The sequence below is a fragment of the Molossus molossus genome, unplaced genomic scaffold (assembly GCF_014108415.1).
Source record: "Molossus molossus isolate mMolMol1 unplaced genomic scaffold, mMolMol1.p scaffold_m16_p_21, whole genome shotgun sequence".
In the NCBI taxonomy this organism is placed as follows: Eukaryota; Metazoa; Chordata; class Mammalia; order Chiroptera; family Molossidae; genus Molossus; species Molossus molossus.
The window spans coordinates 22,024,229-22,035,259 of NW_023425357.1; the positions used below are offsets into that span (position 1 = coordinate 22,024,229).

Sequence of the window (11,031 nt, forward strand, 5' to 3'; positions counted from 1 at the left end):
TAGAGCGCATCCTGCGAGGGTGGCCGGAGCTGGAGTGCTGTTTGGGGGCTCCTTCGTGTCACGAGGGTCGGGCGAGCGTCACGTGGAAGTCCGTGTCCCAGACGAGCACGGCGAGGTCTGAGCCACGTGAGTGCGCGCGCGGCGGGGGCGGCCGGGAGAGGGACCAGAAGTCGGGCTCCGTCGGCCCTCTGCGCGGGACCACCGGCCCCAGGCTGTGCGGCTTTGGGGCGAGTCACCCAGCATCTGAGAAGTGGGTTGTTAGCCTCTAGCTTGAGGGATGGTGAGGATCCTACCAATGTAACGCGTGGCAGCAGCCCCGGGTATGCAGAGCTCGGTGAGAGTCCTCTAGACTTGGAGGAGTGGGGGGGGGGCGAGCTGGGGGGGGCGTGGCGGAGTAGGGGTACGAGGGGAGGGACCCTCCGGCCCCCCCACCCATCCCCCCTCACCCATCCCCGCGACAGGCTCACTTTTGCCGGGTCCCGCGTGCAGTCACGCAGCCTTGGCGGTGTGAAGGACCTGGAGGGCCACGGGTGAGGTTGGGAAGGCGAGGCCGCCTGGTCTGGGGGCTTCTCTGTGGTCGTAGGCTTCACCTGCGCTCTCTGACTGCTGGGTTTGTTTGACGCCGTGGAGTTGCTTTCTCCTCGCGTTCATTTCTTCCTGGGTTTGTTCCTTCAGCTTACTTGTACTGATTGTTACCAAGCTTCACATACCAAGGCACTGCGGATAAAGTCCCTTTCCCGCGGGGGCTCTTAGAGCAGCTTCATGTTCTTTAAATCCTCATCCGAGGATGTTTTTCTTTTCTATTTATGTTCAGATAGCGTGGAAGGGAGGGGGAGAGAGAGAGAAACACCGATGTGAGAAGGACACATCGATTGCTGCCTCCCGCGGGAGCCCGACCAGGACCTGGGACGAACCGCAACCGAGATCCGAGGTACGTTTGGAATGGAGCCCGCAACTCTTTGGTCCGCGGGCTGACGCTCTAACCGCTGAGCCACACCGGCCAGGGCTAGAGCAGCTTTTAATCAAACAGCTCAGTCTTTAAATATGTAGGTACAACCCTGGCCGGTGTGGTTCAGCGGTTAGAGCGTCAGCTAATGGCACGTGCCTCTGCTGCGGTTCATCCCCGACCCTGGTTGGGGTCTGCAGGAGGCAGCCACTCCATGTATCCCTTTCATGTTGATGTTTCGCTGTCCCTCTCTCCCTTCTACTCTATCTGAACAAAAATGGAAAAATGTCCTCGGGTGAGGATTTAAAAAAAAAAATGTAGGTACACATTGCGATGGTGTTCCGGAGGAAGCTTGTGGGGTGTTGTGGGAGGATAGGGTTGGGGCAAGGGGGGAGAGGCTCCCTGACTTGAAATCTGAAGGATGAGTAAGGTTTTGTGGGTGGGTAGGAAGGGCGCTGGCACTCATTCGAAACAGAAATAGTGTGCAGAGGCCCTGTGTTGAATTCTGGTGAGGAAGAACCTCAAGGAGGTCGATGGTATTGGACCCCAGGAACAAGAGACGTGCTGGTTTCTCGGGGATGCAGCCACTTTGGGGAGACTTGGTTGCTCCTTAACTTGCGATCGGTGTAGTCAGTACTAAGGAAGCCAGTGTTTTTCCACAGGGGCTCACTCAGCACCTCTTTGATTCCTGCCACTGTCCACTCTGGTTATGGAAAAGAGAGGGGCAGCAGCAGCCAGACACCAGGAGCTCAGGAATGAATCAGATATAGTCCTGGCCCTCAGAGAGCTCACAGTCTAGCGGAAGAGATAAGGCTGTACATGTAAGCCACAATTAGAATGAGGCTGACGTGATGGAGAAACATATTCATTCATTTGACAAGTATTTGCTGGCATTTACTGTATGACAGGTATTTTGCATGGTCATGAGAGAACGTGAATGCATGGAGCTGACAATAAATTCTTAAAATGCAGTGGCGGTTCCAAGGGAAAATTTCTCTGCTTACTGAGACCCTAATGCTAGTGTTTGCTTTTGGATGCACCGGAGAGCAGTGGTGCAGAACTTGGACTTTGAGTTGGATGGGGGGTCAAGCTGTTGGTCTTGGGCAAGTGGCTGCTTCCTGAACTCCAAAATAGGGAAAATAGAAGAATAAAACATGTAGTACTGTGTCTGGCAAATGTTTGCTCTCAGTAAGTGAGCACTGCTATTGTTTTTGCTGTTGATAAAATAAGAGGGATGGTGTGGCTACTTATACTTCTAGAGCACTTTGTATTTAGCAAAACCCTTTCACTAAATTTATTTTTATTCAACACATAGTGCCTTTTCTGGAAGGTACTGTACTTGACAGACAAGTAAGACTCAGTCCCTGGCTTTGGAGAACTTGAGTTAGTATTGAGGATGTAGCCTGGAGTGTAGGGCGTGTGTAGCCTACAAATGTGTAATTATAATACTTATAATGATAGAAGCTGACCCTTCGCCACCTGTCTGACTTTATCCCCAACTATTCTCCTCCTTTTTATTCTGTGGCCTCCTCATTGTTTCTCAAACACTCCCTGCCCCAGGACTTTTGCACTTGCTGTTCATTCTGCCAGGAACACTCTTCCTGGTTGTCTGTGGTTCTCTCCCTAATTAGGTTCAGGCTGTGTCAAATGCCACCTCCTCAACCAGGCTTTCCCTAGCTACTATTGCTAAAACCACACCCTCAGTCCATCTTCATCCGCTCCTTCATGGTTGGTTAGTTGCTTTTAGTATAGCACTTACTATCTGGCAGCAGGCTACATACTCATTTGTTCCTTTTGTTTTTTTTATCCTCACTTGAGGACATTTTTGCATTTATCTTCAGATAGAGCGGGAGGGAGAGAGAGAGAGGAACATCCACGTGAGAGAGACACATCAACTGGTTGCCACCCACACGACCCAACCGGGGCCAGGGACAAACTGCAACCGAAGTACATGCCCTTAGTGGGAACTGAACCCGGGACTCTCTGGTCCGCGGGCCAATGCTCCAACCACTGAGCCAAACCGGCCAGGGCCTCATTTGTTCTTTATTAACTGTTTCCCCAAAGAAACTCTACTCCTCTGAGGGCGCTTTTCACTCTCCCAGGAACCCTGGAGGTTGTTGGTCAGATTTAGGCCTCTGAGAAGGCAAGTGTGACGTGTGGTTCTTATTTTCCAGGATGGACTTCCCCAACTCCCTTCGCCCTACCTTGTTTGTGACTGGCCCCCTCGGCCTGAGCGATGCCCCTGACATGTCCTTCATGTGCAGCTGGAGAGATGCCCTGACGCTGCCGGAGTCCCTGCCGGAGTCCCTGCCCCAGCACTCTGAGGTGAGGATGGCGAGGAGGGCCCTGGCAGCTCCGGGGTGGGTACCTTCACTTGGCTCGTTTTCTAGCATTTACACGTTGACAGGAGTACAGAGTGCTGTGTCTGCTAAGACAGCTGAACCAGAATCTCCTCCTCTGGGGTCCATGGGACGACCTACCTTCCGCAGAGGATTTACTGGACGGGAGCTGTTGGCTTGCTCTTTCCTACCTCTTGCCCCAGACTTTCCTTCCTCTGTTTCTTCAACAAATACTCATTGAACAGCCCCTACGATGTGCCAGGTACCTCACTGGGCCTTGGGAATCCAACACGAATAAGTCAGATACTGTCCCTGCCCCTGTGGAACTTAGAGTTAGACTGAATGAGAATAGACAGGTGAACAGTCCAGAGGACACAATCATTGCGAAGTGTGATAATGTCTTTGAGTGAAACCAAAAGTGTGCTGAAGCAGTACAGTGGGGATGAGGTGGGGAGACCTTCTGGGACAGGAAGGACAGCAGCTCTTCCCCTGGCCGCCTAAGCCATCTGGCTGCTGCTTGGAGACAGGTTCACAGAGGGTTATTCCAGGCAGAGACAAGTACTGTAGATGAGAAAATGAAGAGATGGTGGGGCTAGGGAGGGGAACAGGGGGGCTTCCTTGACAAGGAAGGGCTGAAGTCAGATCAAGCCCCTGCAGGAGCCTGGCTTGCCAACTCTTCCATCCCCTGTGTGTGAGCTGAGCCATCCCAGCCCCAGCTCTGCAGTAGGGAGTGGAGTGGCCTGTGGGTGTCCCGAGTAAGTGACCATGAGATGTCCTGAGTGGAAATGAGAAACAGGTAGGATTCAGGTCAGCCAGTAATGGTGCAGAAGGCTCCTTTGCGAGCCAGTGCAGCTTGGAGGTCAAAGCACAGACTGGAGTCAGGCTTTGTGGGGTCACACCCAGTCCTTCTGTTTAGTGGCTGTCACCAGGGACAACGACAGCCTCCCTGTGCCTCCATTTCCTCATCAGTAAAGTGATGATGATCGTTGTACCACCTTGGCAGGCTCCTTGTGAGGCTTGAACGCGTGAATAAAAGACAAGTGCCGGCCACGGTGCCTGTCCTGGGAGTGTGCTCACTGTTACGTTGTCATCATGGTTGTGTTTCCACAGAATGGGGTGCCACACTTGGCCAAGGGCCTGCTCTGGGAGCCAGACACCCCTGGGCCCCTTCCTTTGCTGCCTCCTGATCCTGGTAAGGGTTTTGGTCCCTGGGGGCCCCCTCTCTAGCTGCTCCCCTGTTGCTTCTGTCCTCTACCCCTCCCTCCTCCCTGAGGCCTTCCCTCTCCCTGCTAATGCCCTCCACCTCCTTGGGTACCTCCAGTCACCTGGGACACATGGCCCCTCTTCTGGGCCCTTCCCAGTCCCTGGGACAGACCCCTTTCCCAACCTCACTCTTCTCAGATCCCTGGGACCCTGGCCTGACTGCCCGGGACCTGCTTTTCCGGGGAGCTTCCAAGTTCCGGAGACAGCCCCAAGCTGTGCTGGATGTTACTGAACAGGTGAGTGGCCCCTCAGCGGGCAGTGCCGTGTGGCTGGGGCTGTGCTTAATTACCTGCTGTCCCCCCTCCCACAGTTCAGCCGGTTCCTGTGGGACCATGGGGACATAGCCTTTGCGTCCCTGGGGAAGCTGATGCTGGAGAATTTCAAACTGGAGGGAGCAAGGGTGAGTCACCCTGGTCAGCCAGCAGTGGGGCTCCCGTTCCACACCTCCCATCAGGTGAGCCCTAGGCTGTGCAAGCTTGACCAGGCCTTTCCATGCAGAGCCGCTCTAAGAAGAGGACGGTGGTCAGTGTGAAGAAGATACTGGAGGACCTCGGCGGACACCAGCCCTGGGGGCAAGTGGCTAGTGAGGAAGGATGGGGTGGGTAGACCTAGCTGGTGGTGGGGATGTGGAAGGAACCAGACAGGGATGGATCCAGGTTTCCATCACAGTTGCTCCCCACCCCAGGCAGTCATCCCAAGTCCACCAGCCTAAGGGCACAGGGGAGTTTCAATGTGTGGGCTGTAGGCATGGCTGCATCCAAGGCTTTAGTGTTTGAAAGAGGGCTCTGTCTCTCTTTTCTCATCCACTTGCCTCTGCCTGGCGTAAATCCTAGGCAGTTTCCAGGTGCAGCAAGACTGCTCATGACTCCAAGGAGAGAGCCAGTGACTTTCCCTGAGGCACCATCAGACATTGTAGGAAGGGTGGTTGGTTTGGGTGCCACATCCATCTGTGAGCCAATCACTGTGGCCAGGGCGATGGAGTACTTGAGTGGCCGGGTCCGGGTTATGTGACTCGGGCCTGGGAATAGGGTGGGTGGTTCGTACAGGAAGAAATTCTGGGTAGAATAAAAATGGGTCTACTGCACCTGGCCTCTTTGGAGATGGTACCTAGACTATCTCTTCATCACTGCTGCAGCCTGATCCTTCTGCCATCTTGTCCCTAGGTGTCCCTGGGCTTATTTCAGCCACCGACAGCGCCGGTTCTCCATCCTTGGGGACCCGATCCTGGGCAAGTCAGTGTCGAACCTTCTGGGAGAGCTGCTTCATGAGGAGCTAGCCATGCGGTGGGAGCAGCTGCTCCTGGACGATGCTTTCACTGGAGGTGCACTGGCCTGGCTACCTGGAAGGACACCCCGGGTCAGGCAGCTGGTCTACCCTGCAGGTGGTGCCTTGGACAGGCTCTGTATCCTTTCTCATTGGGCAGGATCCCAGCCAGCTCCCTCTGTTGGAGGAGGTGCTCTTGGCATGGTCCAGGGGAAGGGCAGGAAGTTGGGGGTCCTTGTAGTGACCAGAGTCCGTGCACTTATCCTTAACGAGAGGCCCAGATTTCCAAGAGGTCCGTCTGACCCCAGAAGGTGACCCTCGGATCCTTGGGAACCCTGGCCACATCCAGCTCCGGGGACCTGTCCGGCAGGTGGTGACCTGTACCGTGCAAGGACAATGTAAGATCCTTAGATGCTTCCCTCCCTTGCTGATGACCTGCTGCCTGACCCTGACCCTGACCCTCTCCTTCCCCTCCTCAGCTCTGCTGGCTGTTCGGTCTGACTACCACTGTGCCCTGTGGAAGGTCAGTAAGCAGGGGTGGCCAGCCCCTCTCCAGGTGCTGCAGGTTGAGAAGGGGGCCACAGGGATCAACCTCAGGTAAGGGGGCTGAATCGGGCTGGTTGGCAAGGAGATGGGCATGGGATAAGGGGGTGGCCCAACAGTAATCACACTTATGCTCTGCAGCCCTCACCTGCCCGGGGAGCTGGTTGTCTGCAGCCGTTCAGGAGCCATCTGCCTGTGGACACCCCAGGACGGGTAATGCCCCTTTCCCCCCAAAACTTCACCCCGCAAACGGCTCCCCCTGAACTGTGGCCCATACTTCACACACGTGTCCTGGACCCATGGCCAGGTTGCTCTGCATTCACCCCCCACCCCCCGCCTTCCACCTTAAGCTCATCCCCCACCCATGACGGTCTGTCTCCCCAAGGCTTCGGCAAATCTACAAGGATCCTGAGACCCTTGTGTTTCGGGATCCCTCTCCTTGGCGTTGGGCAGACTTCACCGCTCACCCTCGGGTTCTGACTGTGGGTGACCACACTGGAGTGAAAATTATCGACACTCAGGTGAGGGGTGGGGGATTGTCCAAGGCTCTGTGGGACAGAGCAGATACATGGGGTGGGAGCTGGCATACGGGACCTCCCCCAGGGCATGAAAAGCAGCAGGGCTGGGGAATCCAACAGACTGATGGTACCCCAAACCTCAGACTGGGAGGGCTGACCTGGCTTTCTCCCTCAGGGCCCACCAGGCTGTGGTCTGCTGCTTTTCCGTGCGGGTGCAGAAGCATCGTGCCAGAAAGGGGAACGTGTCCTGCTAACCCAGTACCTGGGGGGATGCGGCCCTGATTCTCTGCAGCCCACTCTCCATCTCATCTGCACCCAGGTGAGTGACAGCTTCCCCTCCTGTTCCTTGTGCACCGTCTCAGCCGGTTACTAGAGAGGGTCCTGGGACAGGAACTGCAGGTGAAATCAGAATCACAAAGTCCTGATGAGTCTGTGGCTGAAGCATGCTGACTGTCCTGACGGCCACATCTGAGCAGGGCTTTAAGGTGCCAGTGTAGATGGGCCAGGTGAGGGGAGAGGCATGGGGCGGGGGAGCAGGCTTTGCGGAGTTCCCCGTGTGCTCAGGAAAGGGGAGGAGGTCTGAGGGTCTGCCCCCACATCGTGCCACCCCTCAGGGTATAGTAGGTGTGTCTCAAGCATAGATTCCAGGGTCTGGTGGGTCAGAAGGCTGGGTGAAAGCCAGGTGGGTTTCTGTGTGACAAGACTCCTCCGTAGTCTCCTGAGAGGCCGTCTCCCAGTTGTGGCCATCAGGATGAAAGGTGGTGCTGCCCACTCAGGAAGCGCCTTTTGTGTGGGGCTGGGCATATGAAGGTGGAGAGGTGGTCAGGGCCATTCACTGAGTGCATGACCACTTGGGGGTTTGCACTCCTTTTGAGAGCCACATGGGGCCATCCAGAGAGACACACCTCGTCAGACCTTCCCTGTCTCAGTCACATCCCCCTTCTGTCTTATTTCTACTTGGGCCCCCAGTTCTCACTCTACTTGGTAGATGAACGCCTTCCTTTGGTGCCCATGCTGAAATGGGACCACGGGCTCCCATCTGCTCCTCTGCTGGCCCGGATGCTGCCTCCACCCCACCCCGGCTGCCCGAGGCCGCTGCTGCTTGGAGGCCAGGGTGGGCAGCTGCAGCTGCTGCACATCACAGGTGAGGGGCTGGGCGAGGGCGGGCAGCTGCAGCTGCTGCACATCAGAGGGAAGGGGCTGGGTGAGGGCGGGCAGCTGCAGCTGCTGCGCATCAGAGGGGAGGGTCTGGGTGAGGGCAGCTGCAGCTGCTGCACATCAGAGGGGAGGGTCTGGGTGAGGGCAGGCAGCTGCAGCACATCAGAGGGGAGGGTCTGGGTGAGGGCAGCTGCAGCTGCTGCACATCAGAGGGGAGGGGCTGGGTGAGGGCGGGCAGCTGCAGCACATCAGAGGGGAGGGTCTGGGTGAGGGCAGCTGCAGCTGCTGCACATCAGAGGGGAGGGTCTGGGTGAGGGCAGCTGCAGCTGCTGCACATCAGAGGGGAGGGTCTGGGTGAGGGCAGGCAGCTGCAGCACATCAGAGGGGAGGGTCTGGGTGAGGGCAGCTGCAGCTGCAGCACATCAGAGGGGAGGGGCTGGGTGAGGGCAGCTGCAGCTGCTGCACATCAGAGGGAAGGGGCTGGGTGAGGGCGGGCAGCTGCAGCACATCAGAGGGGAGGGGCTGGGTGAGGGCAGCTGCAGCTGCTGCACATCAGAGGGGAGGGTCTGGGTGAGGGCAGCTGCAGCTGCTGCACATCAGAGGGGAGGGTCTGGGTGAGGGCAGGCAGCTGCAGCTGCTGCACATCAGATGGACAGGGCTGGAGCCTAGACAGGACCTCAGCTGTCTGTCTTCCTTCCAGCGGAAGGGGCCTCCACGCCTCGGCTGGCAGGGCCCCCCCAGTCTCTCCCTTCCAGGAGCGACTCCCTCTCTGCATTCCCCCTGCTGGAGCCCAAGAGTCATTGGAGGCTGCAGGAACGTCTACAAGCACCAACCATAGGTGTGCTAGGGTGAGGGAGTGAGTCTGGGGCTGTGCCCCCACCAGGCCTTGGGGTCACTGTCATTCCTGTCTCCAGGTCTGGCCGCTGCCATCCTGTCCTCTTCCTCCACACCAGTCCTTTCGCTCTTCCAACTCTCAGCGGCTGGAGATGTCTTCCACCAGCGCCTCCACCTCCAGGAAGACTCCAGGCCCCCCGATGACCCCGGGCCTAACTTCCATGCCCCCACGGCTTCCTGGAGCCCCCAGGCCACTGCTTGCTGCCGCCGCTGGCTGAAGGCCCTGCTGGAGGTGCCGCTGGCTCCTCCTGTGTGGGTCGCGCCCACCTTTTCCTACCGCCGTCTGCTGGGCTTCAAGGAGCAGCAGAAGGTCGAGGGGAAAGTGCCAGAGGGTCTCCGGGCAGCCATGGCCAAAGGGCGCCTCCTGCAGCAGAGGGACCTGGGCTCGCTGCCCACAGCAGAGCCACCCCCGGGCCCCGAGCCGGGCCCCATGGATGAGCTCAGCGAGCGGTTGGAGGCAGCTTGGGAAGGCCCGGCGGCTGCCTGGTGGGAGCGGCAGCAGGACAGGACCTCCTGGTCCGGGAAACGGCGCAAGCGGCACAAGCGGCGGATGCAGCTATCCAGTACCTTCTCCTCACTCAGCGGCCGCCTGGACTTCTCAGATGCCACCAGTCCCCCTCACAGCCCAGACCGGACCTCCCCTGTGTCCAGGCCTCAGCCCTCAGTGATCTTGCCCTCCCAGGAGTTGACCCAGGACCTGTGGGCCCGGGGCATCCCCTCAGAGCGGCAGCAGACCCTCCGGGACTATATGGCCAAGCTACCGCTTCAAGGGAACACCCTAGAAGATGCTTCTGCACCCCCTTCCCAGGCCTCCAGCATCCAGGCCACCCCCTCCAGGCAGCGGACCCTCTGGGACTGCACAGCTGAACTGCCACCCCACAGGGACACCCCAGCAGGTACCAGTGTGCCCTTGTCCCAGACCTCCAGCGGCCGGGCCACCCCCTCCAGGCAGCAGGCACCTGGCCTCTCCGGCTCTCAGCCACACCGGAAGAAGCCCCGCATGGGCTTCTGAGGAACCCAGGGGAGCTGCTCCCCCTCCTCTGCGAAGCCCTTGGTCCTGGACCAGCTGTGCCTTCTGGGACAAACAGGGACTGAGGCGGGAACAGTCTCAGGTCCAGACCTCTGTTTCCTGAAGGCCGCTGAGACAGGGGCATCCAAAGATGATTTGGAGCCAAGTTGGAGGAACAGGAACAATAAAATAGTTTCTCCTGTAGTTTTTCTCTTGCCTGAAGACACTCCCAGAGGCACACTGACAAGGCCCCAGCGGTCCTGTCCTGAAGGTCCGTCATCAGGAGCCCTCCAGGAGGCAGCTGTGCTGGAAGTGGGGGCTCCGGTCAGGCCGTGGGTGCCACATGCAAGCTGTGTCCCCTGGTGACGGAAACACCACCAGCTCCTCACTGTGGTCAGTGACAGAGAAACGAGGCCCTGAGGAGCTGCTGTGCCTGGTGGTGGTCGGGGGGCATCAGCAGCTGCTGTGGGCTAGTGTGTGTGAAGCCATTTCTACCACAGTCTGGTGTTTTGTAGAGGGAGATGCTTTGGACCCACCTTTAGGGATGAATAAACTTGTCACCTGAGCATGGTTTGAACGACAAGGTTTCTAGGACTGGGAGGTGTTCACTTACGCTGCTTTTGCTATCTATGCATCAAGTTCACTTCCTAAAGTTCTGTAGCTGGTGGAAGATTCTGCTCTCTTGTGAGGAGACCACCCACTTGAAATTTCCCAGGACCCCGGATGGGGCCTGGATTTCTAATCACACGTGCAGAGAGGAATGGTCTTATCTCAGGGTACCTGATGAAACGGCTCACATGTGACTTGTGCAGATATTAATGAGAGCATGTTCTCTCACATGAATACTAAGTGTTTATCGTGTTCAGAAGAGACATTGGTGGGTATACAATTGATGCCACAAATAACCAGGGCAGTGGGTTATGCTTTGGGAATAGGATCACAGTGCTGCCCGACACCTGCAGGTCTGAGAACACAGGAGGGTTGTGTGACCGGTCCACGTCTCGGGAGTTGCAAGAAGGAAGGGGAGCCCAGCCAGGGGGTGACCTGCACCCAGCCACTGACTCCGTTAGTCCAAGCGCAGAGGGGCCGCCTCGGGGT

At 57.6% G+C, this 11,031-nt stretch overlaps 1 protein-coding gene across 1 annotated transcript; it reads left to right on the plus strand.

The window, feature by feature from the left end:
- Positions 1-10,432, plus strand: TAF1C (TATA-box binding protein associated factor, RNA polymerase I subunit C). The gene is made up of 15 exons (XM_036274874.1): positions 1-126; positions 3,121-3,271; positions 4,396-4,477; positions 4,687-4,784; positions 4,859-4,948; positions 5,047-5,120; positions 5,712-5,950; positions 6,093-6,209; positions 6,291-6,408; positions 6,496-6,567; positions 6,740-6,875; positions 7,048-7,191; positions 7,842-8,016; positions 8,731-8,868; positions 8,945-10,432. Exons 2-15 carry the CDS (start codon positions 3,122-3,124, stop codon positions 9,934-9,936), a joined length of 2,625 nt encoding a protein of 874 aa, XP_036130767.1. The 5' UTR covers positions 1-126; position 3,121; the 3' UTR covers positions 9,937-10,432.
- Positions 10,433-11,031: the final 599 nt, after the last annotated feature.

What these genes read in the sequence shown, in the direction of transcription:
- TAF1C (XM_036274874.1), top strand. Translation starts at nt 3,122, where the DNA reads ATGGACTTCCCCAACTCCCTTCGCCCTACCTTGTTTGTGACTGGCCCC. An exon ending in TGAAAATTATCGACACTCAG is followed by an intron (nt 6,876 to 7,047) that starts GTGAGGGGTGGG and finishes TTTCTCCCTCAG; the next exon opens with GGCCCACCAGGCTGTGGTCT. An exon ending in GCAGCTGCTGCACATCACAG is followed by an intron (nt 8,017 to 8,730) that starts GTGAGGGGCTGG and finishes TCTTCCTTCCAG; the next exon opens with CGGAAGGGGCCTCCACGCCT.